A 20585-nucleotide genomic window follows, 5' to 3' on the forward strand; every position below is an offset into this window, starting at 1 on the left:
GTGGCAAGTTCCACCAAGTTCGTGTTGTTCTGGTCCGTGCTCAGCTCAGAAAGACGCTGACACGTTTGTAGTTACTGCTTGTATCGCCATTGGTGATGGCCCTTTCTCTCTGCCTAGTTAACGCCTACTCATTGTTCAGAGACTTCCATGACCTCCCTGACCTTCCTGAGGAGGTCAGGTCCCCATTACAGACACACAGAGCATCTCAGGCCACTTTTTCACAGCACTTGGCACAGTTACAGATTTATATTTACTTGGGCGATTATTTAATTAATGTCTGCTTCTTCCCACCAGACTGACTGAAGGCAGAGTCAGTGTCTATGTGGCTCATCAGTATAATACCAGTTGAATTGACTGATAAAACGTAAACAGACTCAAGTCTGCAAGGGCAGCCTTAATACTAGAAAGATACTAAAAAAAGGACAGTATTCAAAAAGGGGTAATGGTGCAAATATAAAAGGCGGGGGGCGCTAAGACAACAAGAGGCTGGTAATCGATAAAACTTTCTGACAGTTTTGGCAGCTCAATCCTGTCATAGAATAATCTTCCCTGTATTCATTTTTACTGATCTAATAAACATACAACTGGGTGCCTTCTTTATTCCTCCATGGTTCTTTCAGTGTATTAACTAGCTTTTCGGTGCCATCTCTATCAGTGTCATGGGTGAGCATATTATTAGCATTAATTATTAGTATTGATTAAGAGGGGCAATTTTCTGGTTGAATATTCTGCAGCACACTATTTCATGTATGTTTAATTATATAATAACAAGGAGGAAGTTTTTTTTCCCACAATTTACTTCGAGTCCTTTATTAAACCAGTTTATTAAAAAATAAAAAGTTTTCAAGGAAGATATTCAGGGACAAGTAATCATGCTGGCATCGAACTGTGCAAGGAAAATAAGGACTATTTATAGGAAAACCCTAAACCAAACTCCCCAGTGGATTCTGCGGCATCCCTGTAAGAAAAATTCCAGCTGCTTGGCCACGAGCAGCCTCTTTGTGCAAGGCCACTGAGCAGGATTGCCCAGCACCTCTTGATGACCATACTCCTGACGGGTCACTTCCGGGTTTCTCCCTAGTTCTGCAGGGTAAAACAAATGCCAGCAGTGGCGAAAGACTATCCCTCCACTTCTAATTCAGCACATTTTAAGCTTAGTGAAATCACATCAGGCGGCCATTCTACTTTTGTCATTGTTGTCATATTGAAGCTGGATTTTTGACAAGGACTAAAGTAACAAAAACTCCCAAAACCCCAGAGATCATCCTGCACCCCACATTGCATTTCAAGGTCTTACTTAGGCCTCCAAATTGGCCAACTTGTAATAACAAGACACATGTAATTCTGAGGAGGCAGGAGAGGGTGGTGACTTAGAAATGTGGGCTTAAATCCCAAGTTCTGCCACTTACTGGCTGTGTGACCTTGGGCGCCACCCTTAACTTCTCTCAGCCGCAGTGTCCCCATATATAATAATAATAATTGCCATCAGAACAAATGAGATCCACATAAAGCACTTACAATATATCTGTTGCTGTTAAATATACAGCAGTTAATGTTACATTTTTAACATTTGAATATAGAAAATACCCTTTTTGAACTTTGCTGTCTCTGTCTCTGAACTGCCTGCTTAAAAGGCAGTGTGTTCTACATTCCTTATTTTATGTCTTTTCCTATTTTCTTCGTTTTAAAGAAGGCTTTCTTCCATGGAATAATGATAGTGGTTAAGGTTTATAAAAGTCTTTACCTGGAAAAATATAATCTAGATTCTCAATGTCATCTTATAAAATATTTTTTGATATTTTACTTGAAATTCCAAATTTGGAAACTTCTGTCTTATACAAGGACTTGGACAAATTAACACAAAAACAAAAACAAACCCCAACGCAGTTGTTATTTCAACAGCAGATGGCGTTAGAAACCCAAGCCCTGGGAGAGAATTAGAATCGCGTGTATTGGTAGCGGTTAAGTGTTTCCTAGCTCTCTGAGGCCTCAGCGTTTTTTTAAACACTGATAAATTTTTGGCAATCGCTAAAGTTTGCTGTGATGACATCTTTTATATTTTCGGCTCTACGCATGTAAGGAAGAAAGATTACAAGGCCTAGGAAAGGATGTCTTATGGAGTAAAGAAATGGAAAAAGAAGCAATAGGCCAACAGAAACGGGGTTAGGAAAATGAGCTGACAGCTCAACTAGGAGCAGAGGTGGAAACTGCAGGGACACGAGGAGAAATGTAAAGAAAACACATGACGGTGAACTGGGGGAAACAGAGATGATCTGGGTTATCTGCTGCTCTGATGAATTCCTAATAAATCCCCTGAGGTTTAAGCTCCAAAGGTCCCTCTTCCCTTCTGGGATGGAAGGAGGGGACCGAAAACTTCTCTAATCCTTCCAGGTGGCTAAGATCCTTCCACAGGTGACCTGGGCAAAAGTAAGATTGGGACTCTCACCCAAGAAGCTGGTCTGTCTTTACTGGACTGTAAGTCACAAGCAAAAGTGCTGTTTTGGTCGGGGGAGTGGAGTTTGATTTCTTTCAAGCATTTATAAAAATCTCTAGCTGTTTGTCTCCTTAATTTTCCTGTATTATCCCTACATAAATTCTTCAGCGGGTCGGAGGGCAGAAATAATGAAGAGGTTAACAACTATACATAAATACATTGTATTAATACATTCTAAAAGTATACAAAAAGCCTCTTCAGTAACCCAACTTGCCCCTCTGTTTTGGTGAAGTCACTGACATTTCTGTGGTCAACAAAGATTTTTGATCACTGACCCCAGCAACTAACAGCCTGAATGAAGGTTCTCTCTCAGATCTACAAGTAGTTCAGTATGCTGTCAGTACACTGGCCCCCTCAGTTACTCTGGGAAACACTGCTTAGCACGGCTTTGGAGGGGAAGGGTGCAGAAATGTGCTGGAGGAAGTTGAGCGTTCATACTGATTAGAATCCGGAAAGGTGACTGGGTGTGGGTGTGGGTGGGTAGAGGTAACTCCAGCCAACTGTCCCTGAGGGCCAGCTGTTTGGAGGCCAGTGGTCCCTAAGGCTCCATATCTGGAAGTAGTTCCAGAAGTCTGGAAGCCAAACCTTTATATCCTTCAAAATTCTCAAAATTATAAAATGTTAGAGTTGGAAGGAACCTAAAACGTCGTGTATTTAACTCAACCTCATCACTTTGTATACAAGGTAACTTGAGATCTGCTCAAAATCCACAGTAAGAGGTGGCTGACTTGATCCTAGAACTCGGGTCTCCTGATTCTCAGGTCAATAATGCTTCCAGTTTCTACGGTGACCATATATTTTGGAACTAAATAGTAGGCCCTTAGACTAAGAAGACTGGGTATTTTAAATCAGCATCATCCTGGGTAATGTGAGTGAAGTATGTGAGCTATAAAAAGGCTTCTCCCATCAAGGTGAAGGGAATTGGGCAGAGAACAAGAGAGCAAATGATGCCAGTCCGGGTCCTGTTCCCAGAGTGTTCCGGTGAAGGCCCCAGTATGAGGGCACCACGGCCCCTGCCCCAGCCCCATCCCTGCATGGTCTCAAGAGCCTGTCACGGTCTTCCAGCGTAGAGAGCGAGCCTCTTGTGCTGAACAGAGATGCGTGGCTGTCCCTGTAGGGACAGGCCTGTTCCACTGAGCAGGAAAGACAATAACATCACCGCAGCCCCGTGAGCCCAAGAGGGTGGCTTCTCTCAGACACATCTGTTTACAGGCAGGGCCGCTGACTGGTTCTCCTTGGGGTACTTAATGACATCTGGATTTGGGAGAGATGTGCAGTTGGGGTCAATTAGACAGAACATCTGTTTTGTAATGAATTCCTTCTAATCATAGAGGGTGCTCAACACCTTTTGGGACAACTACTCTATTGCTGTGAAAATGGTAGTTTCTAGAAAGTTCAGCTAAAATGATCATCTAAGGTAAAATAAAACGGAGTGTGTGCCCTCTGCTGGATGAAAGGAAGATATTTGAGTAGCTGATAATACTTAGTCTTTGCAGTATTGGCAGAGGACTTCTAGGTTTTTTTGCACGTGATTTTCTTTCTTTCTTTTTTGTTTTTTAACCTCTGCCTAGTTAATATATTCTTCAAAATGTAATTTATGTTCTCTCCCTTGAGAATCCTACCTGGTTTCCCAGAGGTAGTCATGTTTAACCATTTCAATGTTAATTCTAGTAGTTTCTTCCCTGTTGATAAAAGTACGCTTAAACTAGAACAGCTGACCCTTGAATGAACACGGGGGTTAATCTGAGTATAATTTATAGTCAGCCCTCCATAGCTGGGTTTCCTCTGCACCCGTGGATTCAACCAGCTGTGGATAGGGCAGTACTGTGGTATTTACTACTGAAAAATATCTATGCATAAATGGGGCTGCACATTTCAAATCTGCATTGTTCGAGGGTCAATTGCATTTCATTCAATTCTGTTTTGTTCCCAGAATTACCTCTGTCTTCTTGAGGATAGTTTTCGTTCTGTGTTTTAATCTCGTTTCTGTCACTTTGGTGGGTTAAAACATTTGGTAAACTGTGGCTGTCTGTTCATATTTAAGATGGAGGTAGTAGAAAGGACTGGAGAGTGCTGCATATGAGGGTAAAGCTCTTTCACTGAAACACTTCAGGTTAGGGGAGCAAACCCGAAACTGTGCCCCTAACGGGCAGGTAATGCAGGGCTCTGGTTGGGGGCCTCACTCAAATGAGCTTCTCTAGGTTCCTCAGAAAAGGCATCCTGTTTCTTTAGAGCGGAACCTTCACTCTCCACCTGGCGGTGGGTACTCGCCTGGCAGCCGCTCCGTGTGCAGGGCTGTGCGCGCCGAGCGGGGCATCTTCTCTCCCAGGCTCAGACCTGCTCTCAGTCCCATCTGTCTTTACTGTTCTGAAGTTTCCGAGTTTCCCAGGTTCTGCTAAGCAGATCTGCTCCCTCCTGAGCTGTGGGCTCCTCCACACAATGTGGGCTGCGCTGTGGTGCACCTTTCTGTGGGTGGCATCCCTGGAGACACATCTCCAGGAGACTGCAGTCACTCAGAACACCGTGTAAGGTGCCCCTGGAGCCTTACAGCGCATGCCCTTCCTCTGTGGGAGGTCTAAAGCTGGGGCTACTTTGTTCTGCTTCTTCCATCAGTACCCTTCCAGCTGCTTCCTGGCATCCAAGTGTGCCGTACTCTTTTGGCCTTTGACGCCCCCTCTCTTATTTCCTTTACTGTGATTGGACTGTCTTTTTTTTTTTTTTTTTTAATCCCATTAGCTTCTTTTTAATGGGGTCTCAGGAGGAAGAGGAGATTAAGGTGTGGGCTGCGTCTGTCAACTTGAACCTGAAGCAGGGTGCTCACACTGTTAATGGGGATGTTATTCTACCTGCTTATGTTTGGCATACTTGTAGCTGATTCAGATACCAATTTAAAAAACAGCAGTAATTCTAGGTAGAGGCTCAATTAGACAGTTTTGTTGTCTCCCCGGATCAAATTAACTGGAAATCTGAAATATTTCCACTTATGTTATGTCAAGTAAATAGCAACTTTGGTGAAAAATGTATAAACATATGGCTTGTTAAAGAACATTCATTTGTATAAGTATCTTCTGTAGTGGCTTTTCACTAAAGCATTAGAAGGAGAGTTTTGAAATAATGAAATTTCCAGTTTCAGCTGATTGCCTACACTCTGCGGTGTAACACGTTGATGGGAAACCTGCTAAGGGCCCATTGGCCTGTGCAGAATGAAAAATAACTCTCTCACTGTGCGTTCAGTGACAATGATCGTATGCCATATTATCTATGTTTTTTGATGGCCAGCTGGGCACATAGAGCATAAATTTTCGTGTTCCAGGCTTTGTAGAGAGTGACTCAGGTGTCCCCTTCTAAATAATCCAGCAATACAAGATTATTTCTACCTCAGATATTTTATTTTATATCCAGAAGTGTTTTACATAAATGGATACATATATATGTATTTAATAACAAGTGTTCAACGTCAGTCCTCAGACGAGTCTAGGCTTTAAAAATAAAAGTTGTTTTCTCAGAACACTTGGACTAGGTATATATTCCACTGGTACTTACTGAGGGTCTAATAGGTACCTGTTCCTTTCACAGAAAGTTGGGGAGCCCTATGCTTGTCTCCCTTTTGGCTGAGGAAGAAGCTCATGCGTAGGGAGAGAATGGGTCCTGTTAACCACAGATGGCAGAGGGGTCAGGATTCAAAACTAATTACTTGATTGCAGAGTCACTTTTCTTCTGACTGCAGGGAACAGAATGTTTTTCAGAGTGCATTATTCACTCGATATGAGGCACACTGCTTCATACCAGTTGGAACAATGGGCATAGCTGAGAATACCATTCTTGTTTTTTAGAAAAGGAGTCGCTCTGTGTTATGATGTGAGGGTAAGGCCTTCACATTTTTGGCTTCATAAGAATCAGTGATTGCATTTATCACAGAGGTCATTTTATTCAACTGGAAAACAAGGCAAAATGCTAATAAGCTTTCGTGAATAAGAAGAAAGAAAAGGTTTGGAAACAGCTCTAGAAGATGTCATTATTTAGCACAGCTGAAGGAAGGCTTCTTTGTGTAGTGACTAAACTGGAATGATAGCCCCTCAGTGTGCTGCCCTAGGAGGTCTTTATATGCAATGAGGAAGGTGAGGTATCCACCAGCGGGAAGCTCCGTGCCCTCGCCCCTACCACAACCCACCTCACTGTGGGCCTCCAGAGCCACCCCGAGTGCTGGGCGGGGAATTCTACTTAGCGATTTCTAGGCTTAGAGTCAGTTCTAGTTCTTGATCATTTTTTATCCTAGGAAATGCTTCACTATGTCTAGTTTAACATTAGACATTAAGTTATAAATGAATGTAGTTTATAAATGCTGCCACATTATAGGAGATGGTGGTGTACAGTGAAGTCGTTTGATTTCAAATCTAGGCTGTGCTGTTTTCTAAGTCTTCTGGAAAAGTACTTAACCTCTCTGAGAATCTATTTTAAGAAAAAAAAATGATGCCTATTTCATAAGACTATTTTGGAAACAACATCAGATAATATGGATGGATGGATAGATGGCTTGGCGCCTAATAAGCACTGAATAAATGTCAGTTTCTTTCCCCTTAAAGGAATATCCATAATTTTGTTCTGTTTTTATTCCTGATAAATTGCACATTTTGAATATAATCTCATTAAGCACTAATGAAGCTACAGACTCCTAACACTGGCAGTGTTTTCTTAATAAAATGCTGTCCCATCCCTTTGGATGTCTTTCCCACGTACCCAACTTAACATGCAGAATTCAAAACTAATCGCAGTCCTTTGGAGGATGTGATAAGCAACTGGGTTCTGTGGAAGTTTTTCTAAACTATGGGCCTTTCTAGACAGGAAACCGAGGAGGGTGACTGGAGGTGCAGTCACAGGGATGCACTGCAGGTGCCGGCTGACGGCTGTGCTCACAGGATCCGAGACTATGTCCCCTCACGTGTTTAAGTGGTCTCTTTGCTTTAACTTTTTCAGATTATATATACATACACTAGAAACGTAAGAGCATTTCTTATTCTGGCCCTAAATTCCTTCTTTTGGAGCTAAGGATAAGCGGATATGTAGAAAAGGCTTAGGTTATTATTTACTGTGTTATATTTTTAATTTTTAATATAAATATTACCTTAGCAATGAGGCAAGAGGCAATCAATGATTTGAATTGCTTCCATAAATGATTATTGCTCATATAATATGCTTCTCCAGAATATAGCAAAGATACCAGTCCCTGACTGTTTTAACAAATCTTTACTATAAATGAGAAACTCTGACGCCTGTTAAACTAAGTATATATTATGTATAACGGCAATAGCAACAACCATTACTAGCTGGCATTATACATATGTATGTATACAGAGAGTTCTTTCTTTCAAGAATTAAAATTATATATATATATAAATACGGAAATACCATCAGTATCTCCATTTTGCATATTGAAAAACCGAGGCACAAAGAAACCAAGTAACTTGCTGTCACATAGCTTCTAAGTGTCTGAGGCCGGATTTTAACTCAGAGTCTGGCGAGGATATTACAGAACCAAATGCTATGAAGTACTGTTGAGAACTTCTTGTGTGTGTCTTAATAGCAGTGTACTGTTGAGGAAAAAGTTACTTAATTTTCCTGAGCTAAGTTTCTATTTAGTTGAACACTCCTATCTATCTTTGTTTTCTTTTTTAATACAGGAGGTGAAGTGGTTTGAGATTTACCATCAAGAACAGAAGAGGAGGACTAGCAGAAGGAGGTATCCTTTTGCGGGAAGGGCAGTGTTCATGAGAGGGCACATACCTTCCCATATAGGCTTAGGGACATTCACTGGATTTCCTTAGCTGAAGGCAAGAAAGGACACTCCATGAAAAGTGTTTATGCTATTCCAGGAAGGAAAGATTAACTTCCCTCCCAGGCAAATGTCCCCTTACTCCTGGAGTTTGCTGACTTACCCTAGGGGAGAGAAGATGAGAAGGTCCCACAGGAAGGGCGGAGGCCAGGACTAACTCTGGTAAGCTCCCCGGAGGGATAGGAAGATGCTGCTGAGGACAGATGAGAAAGGGGGAAGAAGGCTTGGGAGGAGGGCCAGCTGCAGCTTGGGTAGAGCGGTTAGTGCATCAGAAGACTAGTGTGCTGCCCCTGGTGGGGGGCGGGCAGCAGAGCTGGCTGAGCCTCCCAGGGGACCGGACGCGTTGCTTGAGTCTCTTACAGTGGTGCCTGTTTGGTCTTCCACCCAATCCAGGCTACATCACCAGTGATAACCAATAGGAAGTGGACAGAGGAGCAATCTAAGAGGAAGGAAGATCTAGAGGGTGTTATGAGAAAGAGAGCAGACCACAGCTCTGTCAACTCTAGAATACTTGGGTGGAACTCAAGTCTTAATATGTTTTATTCAGACCTCTGTCTCTCCTTCCAAGAAAATTAAGACTTTAAAATGGGGAGGATGGGGGTTGAGCCAAGATGGCAGAGTAGAAAGACTCACAGCTCACCCTGTCCCACAGATACACCAAGAATTACATCTGCAAACCCACTGAATCGCACAGAATACCTACTGAACTCTGGCAGAGTGTCTCTCACTTTGAAATACAGGAGGATTCTCACAAAATCTGGTAAGAAAAAAAAAAATTGGTGTAGGGAGGGAGTGGCACCCTCACTCTGGGACACACCCTCTCCAGCTAGGAGGTCAGGGAAACTGACAGGGAGGGTCCCTGCAATCCCTGGTCCAGACGCGAGCTAGACTGGCTGCTAGAGATTGGTGAGGAACCCAGGCAGAGGGCTGGGGCCCACTGCACAGATGCAGCCTCTGGGGACTGGGGTGGTGTGAGCTCTAACTGGGGGTACGTGCAGAACAGAACAGCCTGGGACCCACATAAAATAGTACCACTGTTGGGGTGTGTGTGGGGGGAGGGGTACAACATAGCTCCAGGCAGCGAGAGGGCAGATTTGCAATTTTCTGGACCCATTGTGGACGGACCCACGCCTCTGGGACAAACAGGCAGTGAGCGGAGTTCTGATGCACAGCTGGGGTGAGTATGGGTATCTACAACAGGCCAGAGTACAGTAATGTATGCAGGGCTGTGGTCTGCACTGACCGTGTGGCACAACACAGGTTCAGATGTGTGACTGCACACTTGCTACGGCAGGTCCTAGTGCCTGACGCTGGAGGATCTGCACTGGTGGCTCCTGGAGGAGCACCAGAGCAGGTGGCGACAATGGCAGCATCACCAAAGAGTACCTTGTAAGCCGACATAACAAGTAACAGACACCACCACAGAGGGCACTTCCCAGTGGACATCTGCCTACTCTTCTTCCCAGCTGAAGCAGTCCAGCCCTGCCTACTACACACCACAGCACAAAAAAGGAGGCTGGGCTCAACAACAATCGGGGCAGGTTCTAAAAACCACAACAACCACGCCCCCAATCAAAGGGATAACAGCCAACACTCACAGAAGAAAGACATGGCGAACAGCCATCACAACAAAACTTAGATGCACACAGTCTACACAGGAAAGCTCCCGCGTTACAGCCCTTCAGGACCACAGTAGATAACTGATACTCCTAAATCCATACAGCCAGAGAGATAGAAGTAAAATGAAGTAGAGGAACTACTCCCAATTAAAAGAACAATCAATGAAATAGACTGATTGATAGTAAGACTTCAAAAAGGGAGTGATCAAAGCACTGAAGGAACTAAGACTATGAATAGAGACAGAATACTTTGAAAAGGAAATTGAAACTATAAAGAGCCAATTAAAAACAGAAAACTCAATTGCTGAGATAAGAGGTGAGCGGAAGGCAGTCAAAAGGCAGAGGAATGAATAAGTGACTTAGAAGATAGGATCACAGAAGCCACCCAATCAGAACAGCAGGTAAAAACTAATGAAAGCAATGTAAGGGACCTATGGGATAATATAAAGCATAAAAGGGGTCCCAGAAGGAGAAGAAAGAGAGAAGGGGGTTGAAAAGAAATTATGACTGAAAACTTTCCAAACCTAAAGGAATCAGATATCCAAGTACAGGAAGCACAGAGGGACCCAAACAGACCCATACCAAGGCATATTATAATCAGGATCACCAGGGTTAAGGATAAAGAAATAATTCTAAAGGCAGCGAGAGGAAAACAATTAGTTACAAGGGAACCCCCCCACCATAAGGCTTTCAGCTGATTTCTCTATACAAACACACACTAGTGGCTAAAGTCCTGAATGAGAAGAAGCTGCAACCTAGGATACTCTATCCAGCAAGACTGTCCTTTAGAGTAGAAGGAGAGAGAATTTCACAAACAAAAACTAAAAGAATTCAGCAATACTAAACCTATAGTAAAAGAGGAAGCTACAGAAATGAGAAACCCATAACTGGAAATGTGTTAACTACAATGAGTTGCAGGAGAATAAACATGAAGATGTAAAAATAAAGAATATCAAAATCATAAAAGGTGGGAGAGGGGAGCAAGAAAATACAGATTTTTTGGTCTCTCTTTGTTTTTTTCTTCATTCTTTTTAGGATGTATTTGAGCCAATGACTATTGGTCTAAAGCAAACAGATATAGTAAGGGGTTAACGTACTTGAAAAACAGGGTAGCCGTAAATCATGAGCACACAAAAGCACAAAAAACAACAAGAAACCAAGCTAATACAAAAGAAAATTACCAAACCACAAAAAGAAAAACAAAAAGAAAGGAACAAGGAAGAAATACCAAATCAACTGGAAAACAAAGTTCAAAATGATAATAAACACACAGTCTATCAATAATCATTATAAATGTCAAAAATGTCAATGGACTAAATGCTCCAATCAAGACAGAGTCAGATAATAAAAGCCTATACAAGAGACCCCACTTTAAAGTGAAGGACACATAGACTGAAAGTGAGAGGATGGAAAAAGATACTTAATGCAAATGGAAATGACAAGAAAGTGGGAGTAGCAATATTCATATCAGACAAAATAGACAAAGGCCATAAAGAAGGACACTGTATGATGATCAAAGGAGCAATACAAGATGAGGATATTACACTCATTAACATGTATGCACTCAATATAGGAGCACCTAAATGTAGAAAACAAGTATTAACAGACATAAAGGGAGAAACTGATGGGAATATAACAGTAGGAGGTTTTAAAACCCCACTAACATCACTGGATAGGTCTTCCAGACAGAAAATCAGTAAGGCAACAGGGATGCTAAATGACACAATAGAGCAGGTGGACTTGATTCATATTTTTAGGATATTACATCCCCAAAAAAACAATATACATTCTTTTCAAGTGCTCACGGACCATTCTCTAGGATAGACCACATACTCAGGCACAAAAGAAGCCTTAACAAATTTAAGATGATAGAAATTATTTCAAGCATCTTTTCTGACTACAATGGCATGAAACTAGAAATCAACCACAGAAAAATAAATGAGAAAAAAACTAACAGCATGGAAACTAAACAGCATACCACTTAAAAAGCCAACGGGTGGATGATTAAATCAAAGGGGAAATTTAAAAGGTCCTTGAGACAAATGACAGTGAAAACACAACCACACAAAATCTATGAGATGCAACAAAAGCAGTCCTAAGTGGGAAGTTCATAGCAACACAGGCCTTCCTCAAAAAAGAACAAAAGCCAAAGTCAGCAGAAGGAAGGAAATAAAGATTAAAAAACAAAAGAAAAAACCAACCAAACCAAGAGCTGGTTTTTTTTGGAAGAGTAAAGAAAGTTAAGAAACCTCTAGCCAAGCTCACCAAGAAGAAACGACAGAGCACACAAATAAACAAAATAGAAAATAGAGTGCAACCAACACCACAGAAATCCAAAAAAAATCATAAGAGAACAACTAATGAAACTAATATAGCAATAAATTGGACAACCTAGAAGAAATAGACAAGTTTCTAGAAACATACAGTCCACCAAAACTGAATCAAGAAGAAATAGATAATCTGAACAGACAAATCACTAGAAGTGAAATAGAATCAGCAATTAAAAAAAAACCTCCCTGCAAACAGAAGTCCAGGACCAGATGGCTTCACTGGGGAATTCTATCAAATACACAAAGAAGAGCTCATACCAATCCTCCTCAAACTCTTACAAAAGGCTGACGAGGAGGAGAGTACTCTCAAACTCATTTTATGAAGCCAGCATCCCCCTGATACCAAAGCCAGTCAAAGACACTACCAAATAAGAAAGCTACAGGCCAATATTGTTGATGAACATAGATGCAAAAATCCTAAAATATTAGCAAACAGAATCCAACAACACATAAAAAGGTCATACACCATGATCAAGTTGGATTCACCCCAGGGACACAAGGATGGTTCAACATAGGCAAATCAATTAATGTGATACACCAAATCAGTAAGATAAAGGACGTAAGCCACATGGTTATCTCCGAAGATGCAGAAAATGCATTGATAAAATTCAACACCCATTTAAGATAAAAACTCTTACCAAAGTGGACACAGAGGGAACATAATAAAATCTATTTATGGCAAATCTATAGCCAGCATAATACTCAACAGTGAAAATCTGAATGCCTTCCCACTAAAATCTGGAACAAGACAGGGATGCCCACTCTCACCACTTCAACACAGTGTTAGAAGTCCTAGCCACAGCAACTAGACTACACAAATAAATAAATAAAAGGGATCCAAATTGAAAGAGAAGAGGTAAAATTGTCCTTATATGTGGATGACATGATACTATATATAGAAAACCCTAAAGGCTCCACACGAAAACTACTAGAGCTAATAAAAGAATTTTGCAAGGTATCAGGATGCAGGATTAACATACAGAAATCAGTGGCATTTATTTACATACCAATGAAATATCAGAAAAGGAAAGTAAAGAAACAATCCCTTTTAAAATTGCATCAAAAAAATAAAATACTTAGGAATGAACCTGACCAAGGAAATGAAAGACCTGTATGCAGAGAACTACAAGACACTGACTCAGGAAATTAAAGTTGACTTAAAGAAACAGAAAGATATCCCATATTCTTGGAATGGAAGAAGTAATATTACTAAAATGACCATACTACCCAATGCAATCTACAGATTTAATGTGATCCTTATCAAATTACCCAGGACATTTTTCCACAGAAGTAGAACAAATAATCCTAAAATTTATATGCAATCAATCACAAAAGACCCAGAATTGACAAAGCATTACTGAAGAAAAAGAATGAAGCTGGAGGAATAACCCTTCCAGACTACAGACAATACTACAGAACTACAGCAACCAAAACATCATGGTATTGGTATAAAAGCAAACATACATCAGTCAAACAGAATAGAGAGCCCAGAAATAAACCCACAACCTTTTGGTCAATTAATCTTTGACAAAGGAGGCAAGAACATAAAAGGAGTAAAAACAGTCTCTTTAGCAAATGGTGTTGGGAAAACTGGACAGCAGCATGTAAATTAATGAAGTTAGACTACTCCCTCACACCATATGCAAAAATAGATTCAAAATGGCTTTAAGAGTTAAACATAAGACACTATAAACCTCTTAGAAGAAAACATAAGCAAAACATTATCCAACATAAATCTCAGCAGTGTTCTCCTAGGGCAAGCTACGCAAGCAATAGAAATCAAAGCAAAAATAAACACATGGGACCTAATTAAACTTACAATCTTTTGCACAGCTAAGGAAGCCATAAGCAAAACAAAAAGATGACCTACGGAATGGGAGAAAATATTTGCAAAAGATGAGACTGACAAGGGCTTAACTTCCAGAATATATCAACAGCTCATACAACTTAATAACAAAAAAAAAAAAAACCCAATCCAAAAGTGGGCAGAAGACCTTAACAAGCAATTCTCTAATGAAGACATACAAATAGTCAACAGGCACATGAAAAAATGCTATCACTAATTATCAGAGAAATGTAAATCAAAACTACAATGAAGTGTCACCTCACACCAGTCAGATTGGCCATCATTCAAAAGTCCACAAACGATAAATGCTGGCGAGGCTGTGGAGAAAAGAGCACCCTCGTACACTGTTTGTGGAAATGCAGTTTGGTGCAGCTGTTATGGAAAACACTATGGAGATTTCTCAAAAGACTAAAAATAGACTTACCGTATGATCCAGCAATCCCACTCCTGGGCATATATCCTGAGGGAACCTTAATTCAAAAAGATACATGCACCCTAATGTTCATAGAAGCACTATTTACAATAGCCAAGACATGGAAACAACCTAAATATCCATCAACAGATGACTGGATAAAGAAGTTGTGGTATATTTATACAATGGACTACTACTCAGCCATAAAAAATAATAAAATAATGCCATTTGCAGCAACATGGATGGACCTGGAGATTGTCATTCTAAGTAAACCAGAAAGAAAAAGAAAAAGAAAAATACCATATTATATCACTTCTATGTGGAATCTGAAAAAAAAAAAAAACTTATTTACAAAACAGAAACGGACTCACAGACATAGAAAACAAACTTACGGTTACTAGAGGGGGAAGGGGGTGGGAAGGGATAAACTGGGAATTTGAGATTTGCAGATACTAATATATATAAAATAAATAAGTATATACTGTACAGCACAGGGAACTGTATTCAATATTTTGCAGTAACTTATGGTGAAAAATATGAAAACAAATACACGAGTGTTCCTATATGAGTGAAGCATTGTGTTGTACACCAGAAATTGACACATTGTAAACTGACTATACTTCAATAAAAATATAAAAAAATAAAACGGGGAGGGCTAATAAGTGATAAAGTTAGAGATTTGAATTGAAATGCTATTAAGGAAGCCCACTCATCATTGGGAAATAGGATTGAACAAAAGCATAGTTGGTTACAGGTACTGGAAAAAATAAAATGATTTAGATTTAATTTTATATTTTAGCCAATTATTAAAATGTTCACAAAACAGCTGCAGTTATAAAGCAAGTGGAGGGAAATATTAGCCCCTTCTCAGCCCCTCCAGCTTTTATCTGACTGGAGTACAAAATACTAAGTCCTCTACATGTAAGCCTCCCGGCCAACATCTCCATTCTCATCTCCTGCCCCACTGCCTTACACTCTTGTTGCCACAACACTGACTCACTCTGTGGCCTTGAGACACCTCACATCTGCTCAGGGGTTCACGTTTTTGCACGTGCTCTTTCTCCTGTTCAGAGTCCCCTTCCTTCCGGTGTTTGTCAGGCAAATGTCCACAGATGCTTCAGTTCACAGCTTAAGGTATATCTTCTCTGAAACCATCCTGACCTGTTCCTCCCTCCCTCTCAGATACCCATTCCAGCTAGGTATCCTTCCTGGATCCTCCATTAATCCCTCACATGTATCTCCTGCGTGATGTTTACACTGTACGCAGGTATGTGTTCATATTTCTGTCATTCTCAATAGACAACGAGCCCTCGAAGGAAAAGAAGAGATCTTATTTGTTAAATGTAGTACCTAGCATAGTGCTTGGCATATAACATAAGCTTCATAGATATTTGCTAACAGAGAGAAAGAAAGGAGGGAGGGAGGGAGGAAAGAAGAAAAGAAACAAGGAATTTTTGCTCAAAATGATGAGGCTGCACAGTCTGGTTTAAGAGAAGACTCCATAATAATTCCTATCTTACCCTTCCAGGGAGATGGCCCGTTGGAGAGTCACTGAAGGCTGGCGGGTTGCAGTGCTGTGTTGGGAATGACTGCAAGAAAAGAGAAAAAACAAACACAGATCATTTATTTAAAATATCTTTGCACATTCTAACCAGTCCTATTGTCAACAGGCAAATTGATCTTGAAAGAAATAGAGATTAAATGGCTGTTCTTTGATGATAAGCAGAATCATCCACCAAAATATAACTCTATCAGGTAAGGGGTTAATATTTCTTTATAACTTGATTTCAACTTGTATTATGCAAAAGTAGCTTTAAATGAAGGGTAGACGTGAAAAAAAAATTTGGAATAGGTAATTATCTTTCCCTTGTAATAAGACAACAGAGCATAAAAACATAAATTTCATTATAATGCAGCATTTTTTTTTAATGCATAACATTTTTTCTAAATTTTACAAAGAGCAAATTTGCTAATTGGAGTAGTATTTAATTTTTATAAACATTAGTTCAAATTTGTAATACTTGTAAAGATAATCAACAGTGATTCAACTGTTGGATGAACACAAAAACATTAAAAATGGGATTTCCAGTTGCATATCGATCTTAGAATTTAATGTGATTCTGTATTTATTTTGGTTGCATGTAACAAGAAAGGATTGATTTTTATGGAAAAGTAGTTGCAATAGAAATTATAGTATCCAACATTTATTGAACACTTATATTGCCTGAGTCACTTTTCTAAGTATATGTTTACATTCTCTATTTCTTACAATCCTGTAAGTATGTACTGTCCTATTTAACAGATGAGGAAATGAAGGTACAGGAAAATTTAGAAATTTGTCCAAAGTCATGTGGTAAATACCTGTGCTTTAAATAGCACTAAACTGATTTTAGAGCCATTCTTCTTAACCATCCTGTTATATATCTCCCAAATGGTAACAGTTTTTCAGATTTGTAAGAATTTGCCTTGCAACTTCAGAATACTCTTCAGTCAGAAGGTGAAAAAGGGAAATGTTCCATCTGAGATATGCACAATGACAATCCCACAGCCAAAAGTAATGGATTGGGAGTGTCCTATGTGTTACAATGTACAATAAAAATGTATTTCAATGTGTAATTTTAGGTTGGAATATGTTTAATAGTTTAGTTGTAACAGTTACATATACATGTAATGAATGAAGGTGTGTGTATATAAATATATATATATAAAGAGAAACTAGAGTAAAATGTTTGCAGAACATGAGGCACCTTCACACAACTCTGACTTCTCAGCAGATACTCGGAAAACACTGACATTACCACAGAGAGCCAGATTTTTGTTCAGAACTTTGGTTATTATGGATTTGAGAAGAGATGTCTCTCTGTGTGCATTTAACTGTGACATGGATGTCATTTATCTGAGGTTGAAGGAGCAGAATTTAGGGACTACAGCTAAGCTTAGAGAATGATTCTCAAATTAAAGATTGTGTCCTTTGTTTCCTAGCATCCCCTACAGTGCCAAGCACCACTTGTGTCCACTGAACATGTTTTGATTGATCAACTGAAAAGCAGCATAGCATTCAGGAGCTGGACCGTGTAGCCAGAGTGCCTGAGTTCAAATTCGAGCTCTGCCACATATACCAGTGTGACCTTGCTGGAATTTCTTAAAGCTCTCTCTGTCAATTTCTCATATGATTGGGATAGTAACAGTACCTTCCTCACACGGTTGTTATAATGATTCAATGAATACAGTGTTTAGAACAGTGTTGTCTGTTACATGGTAAAAGCTACATAAGTGTTTGTTAAATAAATCTATGTGATTTAGCAGAGTGTTCACTTTGAGCTGTTTAGCACTAAACAAGAATACTTATTGAGAGCACTTCAATTAGCCACACAGTCAGTGCCACAAGACGTGGATTTGTGAGGGTACTATAACTTTGGTGAGCAAGATCAAATTGAAGTATGTTTTCTATTGTAAAAACATTATAAAATTAATAGAAATCAAAATAAGAGAAAGTGAAAAAAAATCACATATAATTCCATTCCCTGGCCTCTGGCTTTACAGACTAATTCAATTTTCAGAGATGTCCTATAAGGTAGGTAGAAGTATCCTCATTTTATGTACAAGAAACAAAACAGAACTTACTGTGTCAGAAACCAACAGCTTGCAAATGTGGAGCCAGAATTCAAATGACTGCCTCTCTTGTTGCCAAGTGTATGTACTCCCCACTCTATGCTACTGACTCCCTGTATGTCTACATGTGTTTCATATTATTTTATATATACACATACTATATACAACTTCATATTCTGTATTTCCTCCTTAATCGTTTCTGATAGGGTTTCCATAATTATTATTTTGGTGTTATATGATAAGTCCCTCTGAAGATGTAATTTACTTAGCCATCCTTTTACAGTTGGATATTTGGGTTATTTCTATTGTTTTAATACTGTAAACAATGCTGCAATAAACACAGGGATAGCAAGTACTTTCTTCAGCTTGACAATTTCCTTTGAATGCATCCCTAAAATAGAAACATTAAGTTGTGTTTTATGACTTATGTTATCACTTTTCAAAAATTTGTATCATCTTTCTTACTGCCTCTAAAATATATACATATATGTATGTATGGACAAGTTTCACCACAATCTTATAAGCAATGACATTATTTTGTTGAGAACTCTCAACAAAATGTTAGCAAGCAGAATCCAACAATACATAAAAAAAGATCATACATCATGATCAAGTTGGATTCATCCCAGGGTCACAAGGGTGATTCAGCACAATGTGACCACCACATCAACAAAAGAAGAGACAAAAACCACATGATCATCTCAAAAGATGCAGAAAAAGCATTTGAGACAATTCAGCATTCTTTCATGATAAACTCTTACCAAAGTGGGTATAGAGGGAACATATTTAAACATAATAAAAGCTATTTATGGCAAACCCACAGCCAGCATAACACTCAGCAGTGAAAAGCCAAAAACCTTCCCGCTAAAATCTGGACCTCAGACAAGAATGACTACTCTCCTCTCACTACTTCTATTCAACATAGTACTGGAAGTCCTAGACATCAGTTATACAAGAAAAAGAAATAAAACGAATCCAAATCAGAAGGGAAGAGGTAAAACTGTCATTATATGCAGATGACATGATACTATATATAGAAAACCCTAAAGATTCCACATAAAAACTACTAGAACGGATTAATTCAACAGGGTAGCAGGTTACAAGATTAACATACAGAAATCAGTTGCATTTCTTTACACTAACAATGAGATACCAGAAAGGAAAAGTAGAAAAAAATTTTTTTAAATCACATCAAAAAATTAATAAAGTAGGAATAAACCTGACCAAGGAGGTGAAAGACATACGTTGAGAACTATAAAACGTTGATTTAAAAAAACAAAAAGAACTGAAAGTGATTCAAAGAAATGGAAAGATATCCCATGCTTTGGATTGGAAGAATTAGTATTATTAAAATGACCCTATTACCCAAAGCAGTCTACAGATTTAATGCGATTCCTATCAAATTACCCATGACATTTTTCTCAGAACTACAACAAATAATCCTAAAGTTTATATGAAATCACAAAAGACCCAGAATTTCCAAAGCAGTCTTGAGGTAGAAGAACAAATGTGGAGGCATAACCCTTCCAGATTGCAGATAATATTACAGAGCTATAGTAATAGATAATATTATAGAGCTACAGTAATCAAAACAGCATGGTATTGACACAAAAACAGACATATGGATCCGTGGAACAGAATAGAGAGCCCAGAAATAAATCCACAGACTTATGGTCAGTTACTCTTCAACAAAGGAGGCAAGAATATACAATGGAGGAAAAACAGTCTCTTCAGCAACTGGTATTGGGAAAGCTTGATAGCCACATGTGAACCAATGAAGTTAGAACATTCCTCATGCTATACACAAAAATAAACTCAAAATGGCTTAAAGACTTAATAAGATGTGACACCATAAAACTCTCAGAAGAGAACATAGGCAAAACATTCTCAGACATAAATCACAGCAATGCTTTCTTAGGTCAGTTTCTCCCAAGGCAAAAATAACAGCAAAAATAAACAAATGGAACCTGATCCAATTTATGAGGTTTTGCACAGCAAAGGGAACCATAAACAAAATGAAAAGACAATCTATGGACTGGGATAAAATATTTGCAAGTGATATAATTGACAAGGGCTTAATTTCCAAAATATACAAACAGCTCATACAACTCAATAACAGTAACTACAAAACAACCCAATCAAAACATGGGCAGAAGACCTAAATAGACATTTCTCCAAAGAAGACATACAGATGGCCAACAGGTACATGAAAAGATGCTCAACATTGCTAATTATCAGAAAAATGCAAATTGAAAGTACAACGAGGTACCACCTCGCACCAGTCAGAAGGGCCGTCATCAAAAAGTCTACTAATAATAACTGAAAAAATGTGCTCTACACTGGAAATTGACACAACATTGTAAACGGACTATAACTCAATAAAAAAATGTTAAAAAAAAGTTGATTTTGTGAAAGGTAATTTTGATGATCCTGGTGAAAACA

General features: G+C 39.3%; 1 protein-coding gene across 22 annotated transcripts in view; it reads right to left on the reverse strand.

Moving 5' to 3' along the window:
• Positions 1-20585, reverse strand: part of DLG2 (discs large MAGUK scaffold protein 2) — a 1704777-nt gene that overhangs the window by 356218 nt on the left and 1327974 nt on the right. For all 22 annotated transcript variants that reach the window (XM_032488772.1, XM_032488771.1, XM_032488766.1 and 19 more), the window contains one exon: positions 16052-16120. In XM_032488772.1, the coding sequence (XP_032344663.1) occupies positions 16052-16120 (69 nt within the window). The remainder of the gene's footprint in view (positions 1-16051; positions 16121-20585) is intronic.

Source organism: Camelus ferus, chromosome 10, assembly GCF_009834535.1.
Source record: "Camelus ferus isolate YT-003-E chromosome 10, BCGSAC_Cfer_1.0, whole genome shotgun sequence".
Classification (NCBI taxonomy): domain Eukaryota; kingdom Metazoa; phylum Chordata; class Mammalia; order Artiodactyla; family Camelidae; genus Camelus; species Camelus ferus.